This window comes from Pteropus vampyrus, unplaced genomic scaffold (genome assembly GCF_000151845.1).
Source record: "Pteropus vampyrus isolate Shadow unplaced genomic scaffold, Pvam_2.0 Scaffold3, whole genome shotgun sequence".
Taxonomy (NCBI): domain Eukaryota; kingdom Metazoa; phylum Chordata; class Mammalia; order Chiroptera; family Pteropodidae; genus Pteropus; species Pteropus vampyrus.
The window spans coordinates 15784490-15810041 of NW_011888784.1; the positions used below are offsets into that span (position 1 = coordinate 15784490).

Here is a 25552-nt window from a genome sequence, read left to right on the forward strand (position 1 = left end):
AAAAAAGTGAAAGAAAGGAAAATCACATGTAGTGCTTTTCTAAAACTTGGAAAGAAGTTTAGAAACTTAGAAAATCTCAGAAGCCATTGCTTTGTTAGAGAACGCTGTACATGTGTTTTCTCTCTCTTGAAATTGCTCTAAGTAGAAAATTTAAGGGTGATAACCAAGGGTTTTTTTCCCCCTTTAGCTAATAAGTTCCCAAGGGATGACTATTACCCATTCGGAAAGAAGACATGTGCTTCTGTTAACACCTGACAAAAAAAGGATACCAGGGGTCCTCTTTGCCTTAATTTTTTTCTTCTGGTTGCCAGTCCTCAGAGTGGTGAGTGGGTGTGGAAGAAGCCCAAGAATGTGATTTTTAAAAATTTCCTGCTTATTTTTTGTTACAAATCCTCACAGCCTTTTCCCAAGTTTTTCTCTTAAGGTTGCTTTAGAGCTTACAATTTTAACCTGTTAATTTAGCATTGTTTCTTCTTGACCCCAAGGCTTCATTTTCTTAGTGGCCTTAAAATGTATTTCATAATTTTTAACTGGTCAAGAGAAATAGCAGTGCTGGGGATAGGATGATATTGTTAATAACTCTTATTTTAAATATTTTAAGCACTTAGGTTTGGGAGAATTATCAATTAGAAGCAAATTATGTGTTATTGGACCTGTGATAGAAAATTAGATTTATAATCTGGCAAATATTTTCATTGTTTTCCCCATCTGAGAATATTTTTGGTTATCAGATAAGATTACCTGCAGTAGAATGCGATCCTTGCCAACTTAAAATGTTCTCTGCATCTGTCTCTAACCTTTTAGAGACTAAAGTGATCTCTTACTGATTTTATCATAACAGGGAAAAAAATTCAGTAGGTTAGTTAAAATATAGGAAATATTTCCAACCAAACGTACAAGAACAATTTTGGCATAAGACTACCCTGAAGTTTGGGTTGTATCACTGTCACAGGTACGTGTCTCAAATGGCGCTTTTGTTGTTTTTCCACTCCATGATACCTGAGTCGGAAGGAAAAGGAGATCCCATTAAATATTACAACATGCTCATTTTTCATTGCCCTGCAGCATCGGGAAATGGGAAGCGCACAGACTTTGGCATCACAAATACTTCCCTTGGAATCTCAGCCTCGTCCTTCCACGGTCGTTTCTTCATCTATCTACTGTAGGGCTAAGAACCTGCCTTCCATGGTGCTCTGTTTCAAAGTTCAATGGATAAAGTAATAAAACGTTACACATTTTAAGTTTTAAAATATATGTGATGAAAGTTTTTAGACTTACTGGAGTCTCTTCTATCGCCAATATATTATTAATAAAATATTACATATTCATTTAAATACATATTCATGAGAAAGAGTTTCCAAAAGTATAGAAATGTATAAAGAGGAAGGAAGGGTCCCCTATTCTCCAGTCCCAATGCACTGTACTCCCAATAGATAATTTCTGTGAACATTTTGGTGTATGTTTCTAGACAAGGTAGATAAATGATAGTTCAGTAGATAGCCTTAAAAAAAAAGGTCACCAAGTTTTCAAATGTAGGTTTCATTTTTATCATTATTTTGAATCGATTGTTGGAAAGAACATTTTGCTAATGATTTGCTGTTATTGCTATTGCTTTAATATTGTTTTTATACTAGCTGTTTTATACTAGCTGTTACTGCATGAGGTAATTTTCAGACTAAAGAAAAGTGGGATGGGAGGACAGCACGCTTACTTTTGGGAATGATTAAATGTGGCAGGGTCTCTACTGGAGTACCATTTAAATATATATCTTAACATTATAGATACAGAAATGGAAGCTAAGCCAAATAAAAAACTAGCTCAAAATATTGGTATGCAAATGTCAGCAGAGCTGAAATGTGTAAATTAGAGATTTACTGGAGTCTGCTAGCCAAAGTGAAAATGAAAGCGCTTACAGCTCACTAATTAATGCTACATGTCCAATTTGACTGCGGGCTAAAAGAGGCCTATGAAAAAAAACCAGTGGCCTGGGAGAGTCAAGAGAACTAAGTCCCCTTCTATTCTGCCACTCCGTAAGACAAGCCTGACAAGCCTGCCCTTTGTCCTCAATATAACCACTTAAAAATAGGGGTCATGATCACCACCCTGTGTTCTTCTCAGCTCTGTGGTGGTAATAAAATGCAGAAAAAAGATCAAATTCCAGAAAAACCATGATACAATTATAATTTATTGCTGAACTGTTAATATTCTGATGTTTATATTGTTTAGCTAGTTTTCATATTTTTAATGAGTTTTTACCAGGTCAGGCTCTTCAAGGAACAGTTAGTGGACCAGTGTTGGTCCTGAAAACTATTACTGGTCCATGATGAGATAAGTACAAGATTTGGAATAGACAATTTTATGTCTGTAGAATTTAATAATAAATAAATGGGCTTGTATTTTGAATGTCATGTTCAGGGTATTTTTTGTTTTGTTTTGTTTTATTTTTTATTTTTTTTTAAATTTTACAAACTATTTGTCCATGCCAGATTGGAAATAAAAAGACCCAATTCATCACCACAGATAGTCTGAGAAGCCCTGCTTTTGGGGACTGGAGCTGTGTTAGATACAGCAAGGAGCAGAAACTGACCTAGTCTCTGCTCCCTCAGCCTGGGCTTCTGGGGGAGAGCCAGATATTAATCAGATAACTATATCTAAGTGATCATTTATTTAGACTAAAATAAGTACTCCTCCTTAACCACTTTTCTCCTCTTTCTTCTTCTTCCCTTGACCTCCTCATCTACTTCATCTTCTCTCCTTCCCCTCTCCTGTCTTACCCCTCTGTTCACTTCTCTCCCCTTCTCTTCCCTTCTCTTTCCCTTCTCCTGCCATGACTTGCTCTCTCTACCGCCTGTTCCCCTTAATCTTTCATTTGTTTTTCACCTATCTATATAGATATATATATCTGAGGAAATATATAGGTATATACCTGAGAAAATTTGTCAGCCTATACAAGAGAATAAATATCAGCAATTATAATCAACAAATTAATCAACAAATAACTATTCCAATATTCCAATTTCTTAAAGAATATTATATTCTTTTTATGATTACCTAAGAGTATGTGCCTACATCCTTACACTTTTATTCCTCTTTCCTTTTTTCCCTTCCTTTTTATCCCTCTAAAATTCATTTCAAATTTATTGAGCCCCTACTATGCAGCAAGCATTGTGCCTTGCCCCCCACTATATCCCTGCCTCCCATTCCCTATTCCTATTCCTAAAAGGAAAAATAACCATAAGTAATAAGAGAATTGGAAGTCAAAATTCTGTGACTATTTAACCTGGGCATGTGCTGTGTTAGGAGGCATTGTTCTTGTGAGTAGCCTTTAAAAATGTTCACAGGTGATTTTGATGTTCATCATTAGCCTACATCTTGAGAAGAAGGATGTTAGATCAAAATCTCAGATACGGAGTCTTTCTTACCTAATTCACTCTTCTGGTTGGACCATATTGGTTGTGACTTTGACCTTTTGTAGTTTGATGGTCTTTTGGTCAGGTGCCTGCCTTGGCAGTTTTGGCCAGGGGAGGTTGTATGACTACCAAGGCAGTGGGCTGCTGGCAAATTAATTTGTTCCAGAAGGAAGTATAGAGAGGAAATTCATACCCTAAAATGATATGTTCAATATGATTAGTTGTCTAGTTTAATTTCTTTGCACAGAGATACTGAAGAAGGAACTTGGAAAGGTGCCGTCAGCAGTAAACTGCTCTCTAAAGTAGGTCATTCAAACCCAGAAAATGTTTTCTCTTTGGCTTAAGTCAAGAAACAAGGGCTTTCAAACCAGAATCTTCTGTACTTTATCCAAAGAAAGATTTTATAAATGGCGTGGTAATGTAACCTGGTATAGCAGCATGAAATATGGGTAGGGAGGGTGGGTAGTGTATTTTGAGCAGCTCTCAGCTAATTAGAAATAATCACATTATAAAAGCTCTTATCTTGGTATTATTCAGAGTTTAAATTGATACAGTTAGTACAGAAACTTAGAGAATTTATTTGTAATGGTCAACCAAGACAGATTTTGTAATTATGATTTGATTTGGAAGATTCAGTGATTTTTCATGTATGAAACAGTATAAATGAAAATGGGTATATATACCACTACAATAAAAAAATCATTACCTTGGGATTCTTTCAATTCTTAGTTTTTTATTTTTCCCAAACACAATTTGACATTACTTTTTGCCAACGCTTTTATGATGATAAATGAAACATTAGCAAAAACAAAATGTTTTTCCTTCTATTGACTTTTTAAAAACATTGTATTTCTACTTGGTGACCTTATATATACTACTCTATGCAAAGGAGTAGTAAAGCAATCCACACTCTCCATGAGCATTTGGGGAAAATATGACTTATGTGTGTGAAAAATTAATGTATAATGTAATAGAAAAAATTTTGAAATATGAAAAGTATGAGCTTAGAAAATGGGATCAATGTGGATTGGAATCATCAATATAATTCTTTTGGCATTTGCGGAATACCCACTACACTCAAACCATAATGCTAGCTTCAGGGCATACAGCAAAGAAAAAAAGCCTAGCCTCTGTTCTCTCACTCTTTATAATTTAGTATATTTGATCATCAGAGGAAGAGGAAGAGGGTACGTTGCCGGAAGATATTTCTTCAATTTCAGTACCCCCTGCACTAATACTCAGTAATGATGATTTTATCACTTTATTTCCGACACCTCCCAGGATATTTCCTGTGATGCCTAGCCCCACTACCCTTCACCAAGTACTTTTTCTCATGCTTCCTTGACACATCCCTGTTTAGAATTTGTTCCAAGCCACCTTCACTATTGCCTTTCTTCTGCCCCCACCCTTCTCTTCCTCCTCCGTTCGTATTCATTTTAGTGGTTTCCAAGTACTGGTTGTGACATCTGCCACTAAGAGCTAGTTTTGCCATTCATTCACTGTGCTACCTTTAGTGAATCACAGGACCTTTTTTAAGATTTAGACATTTTCACATTAGTGAAATGGGGTAATTAACACCTATTTTACCACACTGGGTCCCTGTGAAGTATATATTAAATCAATTGCAAAAATCACTTCCTAAATAGAAAAATAAAAAATATGTTACTATTCTCCTTCAACAATAGGATTTTCATTTTCTGTATCCTTTAAATACTCATGCTCATGTTGGTTTTCTTTTATCTCATATATTTGTAAAATTATTTTATTTTTTCTCTTATCTATTCAAATCTTTAGCAAATTTCCTAAGATGATTTCATTTGCTATAATTTAGCCCTGAATGTTAAATGTAATTGGTTATCCTGTACTCTTATAATCATGGTGATATTGAACATTTATCTGCATTTATAAAAACATCATAGCCATTATTCTAATTGCAAGAAGACTTTAGTTACAATGAGTGGAAGGTAGTAAGCAGGCCAATCACTGTGACTTCTGATTTTATGAAATACTACAAAATGGGTAACCTCATATGACGCTTTTTAATTAGTAGTGTCTCTAAGAGCCTCCTAAATCAATAGTTAACTCATCCCCCCCTCCACACACACACATAACACACCTATCTTTTTCAGACTCTTCTCACAATACCTAAATATATTTCCTGCCGAGGCATAGCAGTAGGGTTAAGACAGAAATTTGGCCTGAAATTGGGAACCAGTTTCTAATCCTGTGTTTGTCATTGTCAGTGTGACTAGAGCAAGTTCTTCATTTTATCTGTATCAAGATCTTTAAAATAGGAAATCTGAGTGTTATCTCTAAGTCTATTTTGAATATTATAAAGGTAATGACTACCCAAATGACTTATACAATTAAAGTATTTAATGATTCAAAGCAATTGTTATTATTCAGATCAGTCTATTATAAGTCCTTTTGTTTAAATAAATCGAAATAAATTAGTCTTTGTTAAGGAGATACTAGTCCTCTGACAAGTATTTAAATAATAATACTTTATAATTTGTCGAATCCTTTAAGATGGCTGATAAGTTTATTAATACTACTGTTACTGATGATACTGGATATCAGCTTCTGAGATAGAAATAGTGAAGAAAGCTTGGTGAAAATGTCTTGGATATCAAATAATAAATTGACATTAAGAAAAAATCACAAAATATTGATTATAATAAAATTACAGATACCAGAAAACAGAATTCTTAAGACCAAAGTAAGGCAAATTGTATCAGTGGTGATCCTATCTGAAAATGGAGCCCATTCCATGCCATTCATCAGAAAAACTTAATACAAGGCACTGTTTACAATGGTGTTGGAAGAGCTCAAATGCCAAACAAGGTATAGCAAAGCAACTAGAAATTAATAACAAAAGAAAGAATCTGCTATAGCCAGATGTGCAAAAGCAGGGGAGGAGTTGGTATTACTAGAGCCTGAGAGCCCGAGCTTCCTGGTAGGATGAGATTCACCAAAGATACTTTCTGGCAAGAGCTAGGACATAGAGAAGTTGAAGTTTATGCTGGAGATGGAGAGATCGCCTGAACCAGAGAGAGTGTGTGGGTGTGGGATGGGGAATAGGGATAGCCAGGCATCTTCTCTTCTTCCCATCTTCAGTCTCTTGTCGATATCTCCCATTATTTAACCAAGTCATAAGACAGTAGGCAAGGGAATATGGAAAATGGTTTGCAAAGAGAGGAAAAAGAAAAGATCTGAGAGCAAACCAGCAAATTACCAGTATAAAATGAAGAAGCATGTGGGAGAAGCCTTTTGGAATACTTAATTTAGGATATACTTATCCTTTAAGTTCAAAAAGTACTTGGATGCCTAGGTTTCTTGCCATCTCAAAATGTTAAAATAGTAGCTTCAGTTTCCTCATTGAATAGTCTTGGTTCATCCACTACAGTAGGAAGAGGAAATTGGGAAGAGGGGCTTAGAAGAAAACATCATGGAGCATGCCTTCTAATCATCAGCCTCTAAGTTACTGTAAAACCTAGAAATTAAATAGTTCTAGTATGATTGCAAAATTTCTCCCTCTACACTCCCAAAGCACAGTACACTTCTTTACCTGCTTGCTAATGGCTGACAATACCAAGAGAAAAAAGCCTGTCATTACACAATTAGAGATAAAAGGTTTAAATTACAAGTACCTAGCCAAAGTAACATTTTTCTGTGGGAGAACTTCAGTCAAAGGATGATCAATCAATCTGTCAATCTATTCCTCAGTAAAACAATTTACAGAGATCCAGTGTGCATTCAAATAGCTGGAGGATTTGCCATAAAGATGGAAAATAGAACATGAGGGACCCATAGAACAAACTTTGAAGATCTTTGATAATTTTCCCTAGAATAATACTCTTTCCTACTATGTAAGCAAAATTGACAGTGATTTCAGCTCATGGTACACAGCTCTGCTTTACAAACATAAAAGACTCAATTTTGCAAACATATACTTGACTTCAGTAAGTATATCTTTATCTTTAACCTTTTAGTAAACATAGAAGCATTTTGAGAAAAATCATGGTTTTTTAATGAGTCTTTTCAAGTGAGGCCACACTGGCTCTTGTTTATGAGTTTTGATCGAGAGAGACTACTTTGCTTGCTGAGTTCTTTTTCTGAAAATTTCCTAGAGATTTATTTAATGGTATTGTATTAACCTCAGATTGTCCTACTAAACTCAAAGTTGAGGGCTGTCATATTTAGTTCTCTTAGTATCAACAGTTGCCTCCCATAATTTCATATTCAACCAATTAGTTGTTGGATATTATCTATGTTAATTTCTCACATGTTGCCCCAACATTCTTGTACAAGAAATGCTTCTAGATTCCCTGCCCCCGACCAAAGTAAATTAAATTAAGTTGTTGATAGAGTTTAATTTCTTGTGGTTGTAGGACTGAGGTCCCTGTTTCCTTGGTGGCTGTCAGCGGAGATCTCTATCGGCTCCTTAAGACTGCGTGCATTCATTCCTTCTTATGTGACCTTCTCCATTTTCAGTTCATCAATGGTATACTGAAAAACCTTGGTTCTTTGAATCTCTCTGACTTCCCATTCTGCAACTAACCAGAGAAGGCTCTGTGCTAAATGCTCATGTGAGTAAACCAGGCCCGTCCAGATAATTTTCCTATTCAAAATCCATTGTACCTCATATGACATCCCATAATCACAGGAGTAATAGATTTACAGATTCTGGGTATTAGGGATGGGCACTTATACATACTTATAAGAATGTAAAAAGACTCACAGTCTGTTTTTAAATAGATACTAAATAGATATGTGATTGTGATCTCCGATTGTCCAGTTCAACAATACTTATTGAACATTTACTATGTGCCAATCACATACTAATAATGGAATAAGAACTGGAACTTGCCCTTCAATTGCTAAAATTTCATACTTATACACATCTGAGAGATAGACAAACTTTTTTGACATTTTGATAATTTTGTCAGAATCGTTTCCTATAAATTGCACAAAAAACTGATTCTGCATAACTTCTAATTCTTCAACTTCTGACAGATAGTAAGAATACTTTAAAATCTTTAAATATTTGATTCAATTATATCTCTTCTCATAATCTCCGAAAGTGTTCTTCTTTCAGGTTTAGAACACCCCAGTTCTTTGACTATATTTTAGTACATGACTTCAGGTTCCTTCAACATGTAAGTTATATTTTTTAACTGGACATAGTAAAGTCACTTAACATTTCTGTTTCTTGTTTTTTCAAAAGTAAAACAAATATTATGCATTAGTTGCTTTTTCAAGTTAAAAAACTGTCATTGGCTAAATTTAAAAAAAAAACCAAAATACAAAAAATGGGTATTTATTGGAAGGGCACTGGAGTTTCTCATAAAATTCATAAAGGAGTTGGTCCCCCAATAATCTGAAAAGGTAAGAACCAAAGGCAGGCCCAATTTTAGGAAAAAATGGCAATAATTTTTATACTTCCTTTCTAGAGGTTAACATAAAAAGAACAAGTCCAATGAGTCCCTTTTTCTGTCTCATAGCTGCAAATTTTTTCAGGGTAGCAAGAGATTATGCTTCTGTTAGCCTATACTTATATGTTAGGAAGGGATTTTATGCACTAGGTTTCCATCCCTGTAGATGCTTAGTACATTGCCTCAGTTGGCTGCTAAAACACACATACAACTTTTTCATACTTCCAAAGATAATTCTGCTGAATGCTTACCATCTATTTCACATAAACCACAAACAACCTTATTTTTCTCCAAAAGAACTAAATCTAAGTCATATCCAGTTAGTGCACTCAGAGCTGAGGCCAGTTCACCAAGTGATGTTTGTTCCTCTTGTAGTTCTATGATAATTGAAATTATACAGTTAAGGGATTAATTAGTATATTTATCTACCACCACCATACCCTATATACAACAGTGTAAATAAAAACTTAAGGAAATAAGGAATGTTCTTAATGTTCAGACACTTGATAGCAAACAAAGAAATCCAGATAAATATGTGAAGACAGCCAAAGTCCTACCCAGCTGCAAGACATTTATTTCAAACAATAAGCTTGTTATTGTTGGGTCCTCTTTTTTGTAGTTGCTACAGTTTTTCAGGATAAAGTATTTATTGATTTATTTTTAGCAAGCAAAAGTCCTCTTGAGTTGTTTGGCTAAATGCCAAGTTAGGGAAACTACTTTTGGATCATATTGATTCCAACTTGTTTTTGGAATAACTCACCCCAAATCTGTGACATTGTTTTCATTTAACTTACTTATTAGTTTAGCATAATTTATGATAAATTCCTGAGCCATTTCTCCTATAAATTGTCAAATCATTTTCTAATAGAATGACTTTATAGTAATACTATATGACACTGTTTCTTATTTCTATTGTCCATCTAATGTGTTTTCTGAGACATTTCTCTCAAGGAGTTAGCTGTCAAATCTCTTCGAAAACATTGAACTGCTATCTAATGATTTTCTTAGATTCACTTTAAATTTAACATGAGAATTTATCATTGTATATCCTGCTTGTTATATGAGACAGAAAATTATAAAACTCACGGTATTGTTTTGTTTTTAATTTGTAGCAATAAATAGCTTCATAAGTAAGCTGCCCATGTATGAATACCTTACACAACTGCATTAGTGTGTTATACTATCTATGACATTGTCTTATTTATCAATTAATTGATCTCTCTGTAGAGACAGACAGATGTATATCTGTCATGTCAACTTTGTATTAAGCACCAAGCTGGGTTCTATAGAGGAGCACAAAGAAACATAAGATGTAAAATACATACCTTTTAGACACTTACAGTCTAACTGGTAATTAAAACATAGACTTTTGAGCCATAAGATGACAAGGTATTATAAGATGAGAAAAAGGACTAAACAAACCCCCAGTGAAATCTAGAATATTAAGGTTGGAGTAGGAATTTGAAAATCTGTGACAGATATGATTATTATGGTACCATTTAAGATAAGAAAAAAAAGCATGCCGTCCAGTTCAAGATCACTTATCTTGGAGTCCATGGATAAATCAGGTGGCTCATGATTTGGGGGGAGAATATATGTATGTATAAATTTTTACTTATCTTTAACTGAAGTTTAACATTTTATTGTATTATGAATATAGGTAGTAAAACAGTAATATTCACAGTAATACGATTTCATCAACAAGAGAAATAGACATTTTCAATTCACATTACAAAAATATAAAAAATGTTTATGCATATTGTTTTCTATAAAATATCTACTTTTTTCTTTGAAACCCTAAACCAGCTAGTGGGTAAGCATGAAAATAATAGTCTATAATTTATTTAGGCAGTTAAGAAACCATTGATATGTTATTGAATTAATGGCCATTTAAAAAAATGAGTCACCTTAGAATTGGGAGAAAATTTTGTAATTGGTCAGTTGACAGTGGCTTTGAGGTAGGAACAGAGATAGACTTTTCTCAGACTAGACTCACATAATCAGTGGGCTTCTCCAACTACCTGCCCTGGGAAAACAATTAGTAATTTTATAAGTGATCCAGAAAAAGGAATATACAGTAAAAAACCCACTACTCTCTAAAATATACAATTCCATGCCTTAGCATGTAGAGTATACTCAATCCCCTGTCCCCTTTCAGCTCTTTGCTGCCTTTGGTGCTTTTTCTCATTCATTCTCTTGAACAAGAATAACCTCCACCATCACCATCATGTATCTACATAATCTCACTTTCTTCAAACTGCACCTCTTATAAAAGGTCTTCCCTGATATTGTCCTCATTTCCGGAGATTGTAGGTGACTATTTTTTTGTGAAGAACCTTGTTTATTTATTCTGCCTTATATAAAACTCTCATGGGTTAGATGTTATTTTCTACCTTGCATTGTGATTATTTTGTTATAGTCTAGGTTATGAACAAATTCCGTATGGAGTCTCAATGGACTCACAGTGCCAAGAAGAGTGTCTACCACACAATAGGTATTGGGTTAAAATATAATGAATAAAATACCTCCTCATTGATAGCTCAGAATTATTTTTATGCATTGTGCTGTACTTTAGTTATATGCTTTGAAACATCCAGCTTACCTCTGTGCCTTCTCTGTATTACTCTTTAAATTAGAACCTATTCTTTTAATGGCAAAGGCTGAATTAGGAGCTACCACAAAAGGGTAACAACCCCCGTAGAATTAATTTAGTGGAAAACCGGATGCTCTTGTTACTTTGTCCTTTACCCTTGTAGCAGAAGTCATGTATGTGTGTGTGTGTGTGTATATATATATTTATTTACACATATTTATTTACATTAGCAAACTTCTTAGTGTGCAATGTTTTGACTTCAGATGTAGCATCACTCTTTTGTACATGTTTAAGATAGTGTTACTAAATATATAATCTGGATAATATTTTGAAAATACCAACACAAATAGATAATTGCATTCTGATTATCTGTTCAAAGATTTTTGTGGTATTGAGGACTTGGAAGTACAAGACTTTCATAGTCAACAATTGAAGTTTTTGCATATAAGAAAATATAAAACACAGAACAGGTGTTTATCTAAGTTTTAAAAACTATATTATAGAAGATAAGTAAAATGGAAATTCAAAGAACTGGAAGGTGATCAGAAGGATTTGAAGAAGGGAAATGCAAACATGGAAGGAATTTCTAGATGGACAAAAAGGTGACAAAAGCAGGAATGAGACAGGGAGTTGGCTTGAGGCAGGAATGGAGCAGAGTGATGCAAAGGATCGGTTTAGACTAGATGCCTGCTCTGTGTTATAGAGTAAAGGGAGTTATGGTGTAAAATATAAGGTTTAATCTAATAATAGAAAAACTTACATTTTTATTGGGGACCCTAGAGCTGGGAGAAGACTTGGAGCAGAGATCAGGGGTGATAAAGAGAATCGTACCTAAACTCTACATTGCAAATAGATTTTGAAGAATTAGAAATTTTTTCCACCTTTTTGGATATCAAGGTACTAATCTTCTGGAGCAAGGTTATGTATGTGTATATTTTGGGTTTAGAAGTTAGTCTTATGGTAAAATATGAAAGGAAATTTTTCTGAAGCAGTATCAAAGGATTAAAGCTGGAGGACTGTGTTGTATCTGGGGGCAAACGATAAAAAGCTTTTTGGACGCTATAAGCATCTGACCTGGATTTTAGGACTAAATTTCCAAGTACCAATCTTAAAATGAGGGTAATATATATTTTTTTCCTATTCATTTTTCCCAAGGCATTTGGCCTAAAGGCCATAATGAAGAGCTACTGAAAGTGACTAAGAAAGTAGGTCAGGTGCTTTGGGAGATTTCAAATACATTTATCATATTATTAGGTAGGTAGATAGATAGATAGATAGATAGATAGATAGATAGATAGATAACTTAAATACAGACACATACATGCTATAATAGGTTAATTATCTTTATAGAGAGAGAGCTAACCATTGAATCTGGTACCGATGAAACTACTTCACACAAAATGTGGGAATGTTAGAAATAATCTAAACAAATAGTACATCTAGGGTCTGTACTAATTGGTGGAGGGAATGAAGAGTAGAGAAGGAGAAAGAAGACAATGTATGGCTTGCCACTTATAGTTCATGTTACTACACCTTGTACTCAAGAGCTGCAGCACAGGTAACTTGGATGGCCCTCTCCACAAGACCATCCCATCGAAACTAACCTCAGCACAAATGCAACCTAAACATCCAACTGCCCTTCTGATATCACTAGATTCCACACTTCCCTGTCATCACATTCCACATTCTCCTCTGTTGCTACGTACTCTGGGCACTCTTAATTTCCAAAGCTCCAGGTGCTGTTTTTCCTTGGGACTCAAATACAGAATCTTTGGTTCTAAAGCTATGGTACCCAGGCTGAAACTTGAGAGAATCACCATCATCCTGGGCTTGTGAACCTAAGGCTGTATCTACAGATGTAAACACTACCCCCTCTGTGTAGCAGCCATTACGCACACAACAGCAGCCACTCAGGATGCAGCAAACTATGTTAGGTAAGGAAGCAGTTTTCCCTTTTAAAGCAATAAATTAATGTGAATTGGTTCTGATAAACAAGAGTCTGGGATTTGTGGTTTTTAATACTGAAAAAGTATCTTTAAGGAAGAAAGAATAAAAACTATTAATGTGGTTACAGGAAACTAGACAATGAAAACTGCTTAATTTATCCTGTTTAATATCTGCTCACTTCTTTATATAGAATTTTTCTAATGTAGATATCAAAAACTTTCTTTGAAATTTTGGTTTATAAAATTATGGTATGTGACCATTAATTCTTTTACTATTTACTTTATAAAATATTTGAATACATATTTGATACAAATGAGTAAATCATTCATTGTTCTTCATAAAACATATTGATTTACTCAGGAATGAAATATGTAAAGCTGTTGAATTTAGTTACCTTGGTAACATCTGGAGTAAACTACTCTGTCTAAAAATATTTTCTCCTTTATTTGTTTGTAGCAAAATTATAAATACATGATTTTTATTAAATAATCTTCTGATAAATTATGTTTATCTTATCTGAAAAATGAACAACTGGTACACTGTTTACTAAATATGTATGATGATTTCAGATTAAAGAAACAAATATAACATGTTTAAATTTTAACTAAAATAGATAATGGATTTGTTTTATGCAAATGTACATTTGATTTTAAAATGTAATATTCTTTAGGGTTATTCATTCTTTTACAGTATTGATAAAAAATTCTTGCATGAAATAGTTACCATTTTTAAAGGATTTTAGTACAAAATGTTAAATCTCATTTTTCTTCATGAACTAAAAATTTGGACATGAATATATCTATTAAATTTTCCTTTGAACTTTCTTGGAAAGAAATAACTTAAATAATCCAAAATGACCTTTCATACTTTTGCATAAGGACTTGAATTAACATAAAAGAACATGCATAATGATTTCTCAACCTAATAGTTGTGGAAAGTGCTATGTCATATTATTTATGGCCAGTTTCCTAAATTCTCTTACGTATGTTTCTCTCTACATGAAGTCTTTTCTTGAATGGGTACATAAAAAGAACAATTTAATAGTAGAATCTTTAAACACATATTAACTTTTTCTTAAAATAGTTTTAGAAAAATTATTTTAAAATATTAATTAAATGAAAATTAAACATTAATGCTCTTTGATTTTATTTTTTACTGGAGTTAGAGACCTGGCTTTATCCTTCACCCTTGTCTATCCCACTATCAGTCTTACCTACTCTATTGTTATGATTTTTGTCCCCTCTTTTTCTGCGCCCCTGCTGCTATAGTTTGAGCTTTCAGCAGTGCCGGCTTAGATGACATATAAGTCGCTTAACTTGTCTCCCCAGCTTCCATTCTGTTGCCTTCATACTATTTTTCATGTCTTCATACTATTTTTCTCACCAGAGTCAGAGGAATCTCTTTAAAACATAGTGTTAACATCACTTACCACAATAAATTTAAATTGTTCCTTTTTGCACTCAGTACAATCTAAGCTGAAAAACAAAATGCTTCCCAACACGTGCTCTTCTTCATCCTTTCCTAGGTTTCTCTCTTTCTTACTTTCTCTTTTGTGCTCAGCTCTATATATTCTTTTCTCTGTGACTTTGCACTTGCTGATCTCTAGGTAGGAAATGCTTTCCTCCAACTTTTTCACCTGTTTAAGGCATACTCATCTTTCGAAATTCAGTCATATGCTACCGTCTTTTGGAAAACAGCAATATCTTTATTCCTTGTTTTGGATCATAGTCTTTTTTTTTTTGCTCCTCATTTTAGTTGCATGTTTATTTTTCTGTCTCTTTTAGTTACCTGTGAACTTATTGAAGGCAGAATCTCTATAGCCTAGTTATTTAACCACCTTTAGGTCCAGTGTAGGCACTCAATAAATGTTGAATAAATGAATGAACAGGTGAGTTATATTACTCCTTCAGAATTTAAATATTATTTCTATGAATTTAATTGATTAGAAGACATCGAATATTTTATCGTACCCAACAAAAATACAGCATACTTGAAAGTATTCAGAAATTAAACAAAAATCACTAATATTGACTATTATTACTCTTGCTCACTCATATTTATATGGCTTCATTAATAGCCTTTAATGAAGGGAAACAATTTAACGCCTTTATCCTTCAGAATCTTTTAAAATTAATAGCAAATTCTTATCATATATGTAAAGATGAAATTAAGAGAAACAGAATTTGATTGTTTTATGTAAACTTGTTTCTTGCTCTCAGTAAGATGTCATTAATATACTTTTTTTCTAAACAAGCTTATTTATTTTAAGGCAGAAAATTTTAATTAACTCTGCTTCTTCCACTTCTCTGTTTTGCTTTTATTCTATAGTTATTTTATTTTTGTTAATTGGAAAATTATATATGTTGTAGATAAAAAAGAATATTATAAAATCCAGTGCCATACAGTTAAGAAGAAATCACTATTAACAATTTAGATGACATCTTTTCAGTCTTTTCCCTCTGTTTATATGTTTTGTTTGTTTGTCTGTTTGTTTACAAAATTGGGATCATATTGACCACATTCTTCTGTAGCTAGATTTTTTTATTTGATCTTTCATGACTCACATTTTCCCATATCTTTAAAATAGGATAAATGATATTTGATCAGAGAATTTTCACCAAATCTGGATAGTCTCACTGGAAAAACAAAAACTGTTTGCAAAATAATTGACAATTGTTCTCTTCGCTTAAATTTACTTTTTGAGATTACATTTGAGAATAAACTGTTCTCTCTACTTTTTTTTTGTTACTTCTTGTGCATAAATGTGCCTACTAGATTAAAAATAACAATAGCTACTTCACAAGTTTATTGCTAAGGATAGGTTATACATTATATGTAATATTAGCACAATGCTAAGCACATAATAGGAGCTCAATGAATGCTAGTTGAAATAGAAACTGAATAGCATATTAATTAAAACCAAAATATAAATTTTTTGTTTCCAACAGATGATTCTGCTGCAGAGAGCTTTAATGGCAATGAAACTCTGGGGCACAGTTCAATTGCTTCAGGGGGAACACACAGCAGGGAGATGGGTGACTCCAATGGTGATGGCAAAACTGGGCTGGAACAGGACGAGCAGCCACTGAACCTGAGTGATAGTCCCCTCTCAGCACAGCTGACTTCAGAATACAGAATAGATGACCACAGCAGTAATGGAAAAAACAAGTATAAGAATCTTCTAATTTCTGACCTCAAGATGGAACGAGAGGCAAGAGAAAATGGAAGCAAGGTAAGGTCACATTACAATTTTCAGAGAATTTTTAAGTTGGTCATGAAGGTCACAAAGAAATACATGTTTATATAAGAGATGGAGATTATTGTCACTAAATATATTTTAAACAAATTCCAATAATACATTATCAAGAAACATAACCATAGATTTCTTGTGTCCATATTATATAAGCAATACATTTTGGGAATAGCAATGAAGAAAATGAATCATGTCTCAAGCAAAGCTGTTGGTGTGTTTTTATACAAGGAATCACTTTTTAAAAAAATTTGTGTTTTGTATTAGTTTCAGGTATACAGTACATTGGTTAGACATTTATATAGTTAATATTAAGTGATGCCCCGATTACTCTAGCACCCATCTGGCTCTATACATAGCCATTATAATACTGTTGATTATATTCCCTATGCTGTACTCTATGTCCCCATGTCTATTTTGTAACTACTAATTTGTACTTCATCCCTTCACCTTTTTCTCTCAGCCCCCCAAACCCCCTCCCCTCTGGCAATCACCAGATTGCCCTTTGTATCTGTGAGTTTGTTTTCATTTAGTTTGCTCCTTTTGTCCTTTAGATTCCCCATATAAGTGAAATTGTATGGTGTTTACTTTTCTCTGTCTGACTTATTTCACTCAGCATAATACCCTCTAGGTCCATCCATGTCATTGCAAATGGTAGGATTTCTATACATGGAATCATTTGATTTAATAATTCTTGCTTATATAATCTTATGGATCTGTCTCTGGGAGTTTGTTGAGCTCAGATGTGAAAATTTAGCTTCCAGAACACAATTTTCAACTAAAAAAATCACTATCTAATTTCTCCTAGATTGGATAGGTGTATGTAGTAATAAAGTTTCAATTAAATTCTTGAGTTTGCTATAGATTCCTGAAGACTTTGGTCGGTAATTTATTACACATAGGAGAAATGTGTCAGTGTTCTAGATGAAACATGTGGATTAAATAACTACTTGAACAAGTAATTTATCATAAACTGTGTTATACAAAAGACAGAAACATGTTTCAGACATATCTAAATTTCTAGATTCTTTATATTAGAAAAAGTTACAATCCTCCCCATTCCTAATTGATTTTTTAAAAATTAAGCTTACATTACTACCAGTTTGAAATAATGCATGGTGATATTACTGAAAAATTTATAATTTTTGAAGGTATAGTTTTCAACACACGAAGACTTATAGAATATATATTTTGGCTCCCTCCTCCCGCCCCCTATGCCCCACTGCTAAATTAGAGTTGTAGAATTGGTCTTTTGAGATAGATCCTAAAAGCAAAATGTCTTAATCTGAATTAATTTCTGAATTTGCTGAGGCACTGTGCTTCCTAAATTGACTCTATTTAATACTTCATACTTGCCTGAGGATGTATTGTTTTATCCTCTTTTAAGCAAGTCACTAGGCATTATCAGACACTTAAGTACTTCTGCCTGTGGGAGGCTGCTATAACTTTTGCTGTGGTAAATGCTCAAATATTCTCTTCAGTGGTTTAAATCCAACTCACACAATACAAATGATTTTGTATTCACTAATAGGACCTGGATCACTGTGTTACTTTTTACAGAACAAAATAACCTTTAAGTTTTTCTACCATCCACATAATTCTGTCTTTATAAAACCTAAACAATCATGAAATGTCCTTTTTATGCTCTATGTATCTGTCAAATATTTTTCTAAAATTATCCCGTGGTTTGCACTTTTATCTCCTTGTTTACTATTACTATAGGAACTATGCTCATAAAACACACTCTTGCACACATTAAACAGAACGAAGTTACATTTTTACTTCTATTGAAATGGAACGATAAAAAACACACTGTTTGGGCTGTATATGTTGAATAAGATGAGAAATAGTCCTGGGGAGAAGGAGACACCCCTAAGAAACTGAAAGTACAATGATTTGGTAAAGGAAGAACAGCTTCCACAACCAAATGAGGAATAGCCAGAGAGGCAGAAGAAAAATCAGAAGGGTACAGTGTATGGAAGCTAAGTCTAAGTGTTCTTTTTAAGAAAGAGAGAGTGGTCAGCTCTAATGGACAATGCTGAGATGTCAAATAAGATGAAGACAGAAAATAATGGAACTTATGAGAACAGTTTTGGGTAGCACATTGGGGAGGGACTCTATTCATTCCTTCAAAAAAGACATATTAGATACCTGTCACTCTTGCACCAATGGAGTAGTTAGCAGACACAACTCAAAGAGAGGAGAGTCTTTATTCATAAGGCCCTTCTTTATAAATAGTTTTGATAAAGAAAGTATGTATACATAGAGAAGTTTCTTAATTAAAGCATAGGCAAATATCTATTCCTGTGTTAAAATACTGAGTTCAAAGTAAGAAAACATTTCTATTGAAGTAATAAAGATGGTTTCCTGGAGCAAGTGAGTCTTGAACTTTGAAGGAAATGTAAGATTACCATTTTTCAGAAGGGGTCTTCTGTTAGACCTTGTAAAGGACTTGGAATGCAGACAGAGAAAATAAGTTGATCTCATAGGGTAGGGAACCATTGTCCATTCAGAGCTAGGTATGACTTCATAATATGGTGTTTGACGAATAACCTGATATTATGTAAGATAGACTATTTGCCATCAATTAATTCACCAAATATTTACTGAGGGACCTCCTACATGCAAGGCACTGTTGTGGGAAGTAAAAATATGGAAACAAAGCTGGATCCCTGTCCTTCAAAAGCTTATAGTCTAGTAGGAAAGAGAGGCAAACTTGTGATTATAATCTGATTCCATAAGTAATATGATGACTATATGGTGGGTGAAATGAGAAAACAGAGGTAGGCACTCATAAGACTTTATAAAGAGATTGATGCCAAGATGAATTTGAAGGGCAAGTGGAAGTTATTGGGGTGGGGAGGAATATGTATGGCAGAGCATGTTTTGAGGCATAGAGCCATAAGAGAACATAATTGGCATGGAGATTTGTGAAGAGTTTAGCATGGCCGCAGCAGAGAATGTGTGTGTGTAAGGATAGAATATAAACAGGCTCCATTAATAAAGGGTTTGTAGGTCAGTTTAAAGATTGTATTCTATATTTAGAGTTTAGCATGATAAGGCTGTAGTCAGCTTAGAATTTTAGAAAGATTTCTGATAACATTATAGTGGATGAATAGGTTAGGGACTAGGAAAATAGGATGAAAACTAATTCAAGAGCTATTCTGGTAATCCAGAAAGAAAATAATGAACATGTCATTTTCGTTCTTTTGACATTTTATTTGGAGAAGCTATATAGAGCTATATACTGCCAGAGTCCTGGGAATGTCTTTCCCATGGGTACAATATGAATAATCTTTGTACCTCTATCCATCCTATTAGGACATAATATAAGATTGATGCGTCTACCTTGCCTACTGCAATATGTCTAGCACTTGGTTAATATCTGGTATATATCAGTCCATCAGGAACAAGTTGCATAAAAGGAGTTGTGGAAGAAAAAGAACCAAAGGGGAAAATGAAGGCAATCAGATAAGAGTAGGAGATATTTTAGAAGCCAAAGTATAGGGCATTTCAAATCTGATATAAGTGGTTAAATGGAGCCATTCTTAGGTGAGCCATTCTGAAGTGATCCAGGTCTAGACTTGGACAGTAGTTAGGAGAGTTAATCCTAGGAGTTGCATTCAAGACGTGGCAGAAGCAAAATTAACAGACTTTGGGAAATTGGATTGGAGACAGTTGTAGAGGCTGGGTAGGAAAGCTGAATCATTTTAATTGTGAAGGAGACACTGTTTGGACTTTTGTTTTAGGGATTCTTCTTGCAATCCGAATTCATATACAGAGTGCTCTAGGGTTCCTGGCTTTGGATCAATACTTGTCTTACCCCACGGCTATCAGGTGAACTTCATAGTAAAGGTTTAGCACTCATTTGTTGAGTCAATGCTACCTTTTGTAGTCCTTAGAATTGTTGCATCACCTCTGGAAAATTTGTAAAGTGAAACTACTACCAATTTCTTCCAGTATTTTTCAAGCTAGCCAGCCTATATTCTTCCTTGGAGGAATATAAAAGCTTAGTTATATAGCATCTCTGAGAAGCTTAGATTCCTGTGAGCTTGATATTGATTATGTCATGATTTTATTATCAATAATGTCAAACAAAACTGTTTATAAAGCATTTAGAAAACTAAACAGTGAACAGAAATACTGAAAAAGAATCGCTATGCTGGCTTCTGCCATTTATTGATTGCTTATTATTATGCAAATTAACTCACTAGACTAACATGGAATCAGATTAGCCAGTCTAAAGAATAAATATATATTGCATTGAAAGAGTTTAGGTGATATTTATTTTCTACTTGCAGATAGCCAGATTTTTAGAGGACAACTAGTAACATTAGAGCTCAGAAAAAAGAAATGTTGCTTAGAACTTGGAAAATAAGACGTATGAGGAAGTGTTAAGGGACTAATTATATAGAAAGAGAAAGGCTAAGAATACACAAATGTGGGTATAATTTTGTTTAAAAATATTAAGAGAATAAAAACTGAATGAGAACTCTAATACAGAGAAATACATAACTTTAAAAAACTGTATTGTTTTTCTCTTCTTAGTTTTCTCTTTTTCTTTTAGTATTTGTGATTCAGCTGCATTTTACTTAATATGGTAAAATATTCTAAATAAATCTCCCAAAAGAACAATGTTTCAAGAAATAACTATGGCAGGAGAGTCATTATTGTTTGAGGGTTAATGTGTCACAGTGATTACTGCATATTTGGTTTTTGGCTCACTTCCCAAGGCTCTTCAATTTTCACTTTATTTAAGTAATAATTTTTCCTCAATGTGGTCCAAGTGACATTTATTCAATTAATCTTTCCTTTAAATTTTTACCAAAATGGATATTACCATTCAAATTAAAGTACGTAAAATATTTATCATAATTACCATTAATAATTGCTATGCAATTTTATTTAGATGTGATGAATGGTAGCTCATTTTTCAAAATATCTCTTTGAAATACTTAGGAATAATGAGATTGCCTTTTAAAACACAAGAGAAATGGATTAACTTTTGGAATATTATATGTTGGTCTTTGTTATGTGAATATTCCAGCTCATTACTGTTTTAATTTGATGATTTTCAATATCTAGCTTCTTGGTGTTATATAGAAATTTTGGCCCAGATCTTTTTCAGAGAAGAAACAACAATAAATATTTAGCAAATGTGCCTAATATGTGCTAAGCACTGTCCTGGGTGATAGAGCAAAGGGTAAAAAAAAGAAAAAGGTCTCTGTCATTAAGAACTCACATTTTGGTCAGAAAGACAGATACATAAGTAAGACAAATAAGTGTATTATAGTATGGAAATTAATTTATATGTTGGAGTGCCTTCTAGGCCTACTAACCGTGCCTTGGAAAGTTCTCAAGTTAATTTTTAATGGTTAAGTAAGAGATAGCCACTTGGCAAAAGGGAGAAGGGAATTCTTAATAAACAGAGTCCTGTTTATTAAGGTAAACCCTATAAATGTCAAAGATGGAAATGGTGAGAGATAAGTTTGAAGAGGTAGTTCAGGTTGTCAGACTAGGATAGGCTATGAATGCCCTTTTAAAACTTGAACTTCATTCTGTAGTTGACACAGCTACACTTTAGGATGTAAGAGAGGAAAATAGCATGGCCAGATTGTGTTTTGGGGTACATCATTATATTTTTGTTACCAGATGGCTTTAAGTGGCATAAAAAGGAGGAAGCTGCTGACAAAAGATGAGGTCCTACCTTAGTGAGGTGGTAGTAGGGATGGAAAGGAGAGCATAGGTTTAAGAAATTTTAGAATGTTAAATATACAGAATTGGGAGTTGGTAAATGATGGAGGGTGTGAAGGAAACTTAACAGCTATAGGATACAGGATATATCAGTTCTGATATTGAGATGTCAATGATGAACACTTGTGTAATACTTTTATATTCATTACTCAAACCAACTCAGTGTAGTAAGAACAAGTATAATTACCAGCCTCATTTAAACATAAGGACGTAAAATCTTGTGGATTATAAGTTATTTAACTGACATTAATTACACAATTTGTTAAGTGATAGAGCCTGGTATGGAACCCAGGTTTCCTCACTATAGTCCATGTGTTTTTCACTACACCCACACTGGCTGATGCTGTGTAAGACTAGTCATCTCTATGGGCCATATGGTGACTATGATGGGCATGCTATCCAGAGAGGCAGAGATCTAGCACAGTTAGTGCATAGTTCCTTGATAAATAGCAAATACTTGCAGTGACATTTTTTATACAAATATTTGTTTTGCTCAAATAATTGGTATTACCAGGACTCATTGAAACATACCAATATTGACTCAAATATAGGGAAAGAATAAAAGAGGAAAAATTAATTCCAGGGACAGAGCTATATATGCAAGTGTGTCTTAATATAATAGTTTATATTATTTTCATCAATATTAAATATTTGATGAGTCTTAAAGTATTTCCCTAAAAGCAATTATCCATAGCCTCACTATTAGCATTTGTAAAGTATATTTTTGAAATAGAGATCTTAGATTTAGTTGGGGTCAAGAAGATAACTTGGGTGACAGAATTTTTAAAAATTAGGTCTAAACTTGGTCCCAGGAAATAACAGTGAAAGGTAATGAAAGGTAAGATTTGTTGCCAGGCACTAATCTAAGAACTGTCTCATGTAATTGTCATAATAACTCAGTGGAATTAAGCTCTGTTATTATTCTCCTTTGTACAGATGGAAAAACTAAGACCCAAAGACATTACAAATATGGCTACACTAAGAATTTCTAGAATTTGGATTTAAATTCCAAATCATTTAGCCCTCATTTCAGCCACTACAGTATAAGTTGAAATCATGGGATAGGGCCTGAAAATGAGAAGTAGCAAATTTGACTTGATGCTGAGACCCCCAGCTGCTATTTTATGGCTCACAGTTATTCCCTGATCAGGAAGCTGCACTTCTCAGCTCTGTGACTTTGAGAAAGTCTTTACCTTTCAAGCCTGGATACTTTATAAGTAAAATAGGAATAATAATATAGGCAATTGTGAAGATTAAATAAGACTGTGCATATTATGTAAGTGCATAATAAATGGAATTGCTGCAGTGTTTGTTATTGACTCCAAAATTTGGGGCTTAGCTGAATATTGCAAAGTTGTGCTCAATTCATAAATATTTATTTGTGAATTCGAATATTCATTTTTAATAGCCTACAAGTTACTTACTGAGATTGGCAATTTGGAGATGCATATTAATTTATTTCAGCCAGTAAATACTACTTTCCTTTTCTTCCTCCTTTTGTCTCTTCTTCCTTTCTTATTTCCTTTTAGTTATACCTATTTTCCATGAATCTGGAATATATAATACATTCCCAGAGGCATGTTATAGGCATTTATTCTAGGACCTATTTCTCTGAATGTATAACATGTACTCATAGAAATAAACCCTAGGATACCTTGCAATTTCTGCTTGTTAAAATCTTTCCTGATCCAGTTGAAATCTGTCCAATTCAAATGTCACTTCCTTTATAACACCTATCTTGATCACCTCAGCCAAAAAAATAAAACCTTTTCTTTTCTAAACTTCTGGAGAAAAAGATCCATGAGGAATGAGGACAAGGTGGCGAGTGGTGGATTGTACAGTGGTGGATTGCATGGTCACACACTAAAGTGACTTACATGCTTAAGGTTTGCTCCCTACAAAATGCTCAACCAGAAAGACGCAGAGTGGAGCTATGTGGTATTGCTCTTGTCCCACTTGCTTTTTTATACCAGCAGTTTGCTCACACTGCCACCTGCCTTCCCCAAACTCCCTACTATGCACTTGACTCTTATTTTAATCTGGGATATGAGTATGTCCTATTCCAGGTAATATGTATACAGTCTTATCTCTCTGGACCAGAGATTCTCCTTTGAAACTTTCACCGTAAACAGTGATCCAACTGAATAGGACACTAAAAGCACAAAAAAAAAAAAAACCCCCCCAAAAAAACAGATTTTTTTATTGGTTTCACTTTGGTATTTAAGACCAGCTTTTTTTTAAGATTTGACTTTTTTAGAGCAGTTTTAACTTCTCAGCAAAATTGAAAGGAAGGTATAAGATTTCCCACATAACCCCTGCCCCTACACATGCATAGTGTCCCCAATTATTAACATCCCCCACCAGAGTAGTGCATTTGTTACAGTTGATGAGCCTATATTGATACATCCTAATTACCCAAAGCTCATAGTTTACCTTAGGTTCACACTTGGTGTTGTATATTCTATGGATTTGGACAAATGTGTAATGACATGTATCTGTCATTAATGTATTATATGGAGTGTTTTCATTGCCCTTAAAAATCCTCCATGGTCCCCCTATTCATCCTTCCACTACTTAAAGCAAATTTTTAAAAACTGAAATGAACCCATGATGTTTATTTCTACATTTTATTAGCTAAGATATTATTCCTGGCATTAACCTTCTCATCTCTGGAGCCTCTATAATACTGAAATAAGTAGACAAAACTAGTATTTGGAGAAATTATGTTTGGGTCACAATTGTCCAAGTCATCAAATTTTCCTCAGTTTTTGTATAAGCAGGGTGCCTTACCAGGGACTTTGGGGGCTATAGAATTGCTTCTGAAGGAGCTACCACATAAACAAAAAAAGTTAAAAATATATGAATTTCAATCTTTACGTTCAAAAACATTCTGTGAAAACATAGAGTGGAGAATTGAAAAAGGTTTCATGGCGGAAAGAACATTTGTATGAACTCAAAGAGTTTAGTTATAATGAGAGAAGTTTGAGGAGGTGAAAAGAAAGAGGAGAATAAAGTCACAAAAGTAAGAAGGCACCAAAGTCATCTGGGAGTCCATGACCATAAGTTTGAATGGACTACATAAAAGTGAGTCAGGGGGATATTTTCCAGGTCCAGTCCTGATGTGCTACTTGGTTTGTGTCCTTAAGCATGGGAACCATGGAAA

At 33.9% G+C, this 25552-nt stretch overlaps 1 protein-coding gene across 8 annotated transcripts in view; it reads left to right on the forward strand.

The window, feature by feature from the left end:
- Positions 1-25552, forward strand: part of NOL4 (nucleolar protein 4) — a 279961-nt gene that overhangs the window by 137111 nt on the left and 117298 nt on the right. For 7 of the 8 annotated variants that reach the window (XM_023530930.1, XM_011361785.2, XM_023530925.1 and 4 more), the window contains one exon: positions 16334-16617. In XM_023530930.1, coding sequence (XP_023386698.1) covers positions 16334-16617 — 284 coding nt within the window. Of the gene's footprint in view, positions 1-13353; positions 13373-16333; positions 16618-25552 lie in introns of those variants that run through there. The other variant, XM_023530933.1, reaches the window with a different exon arrangement.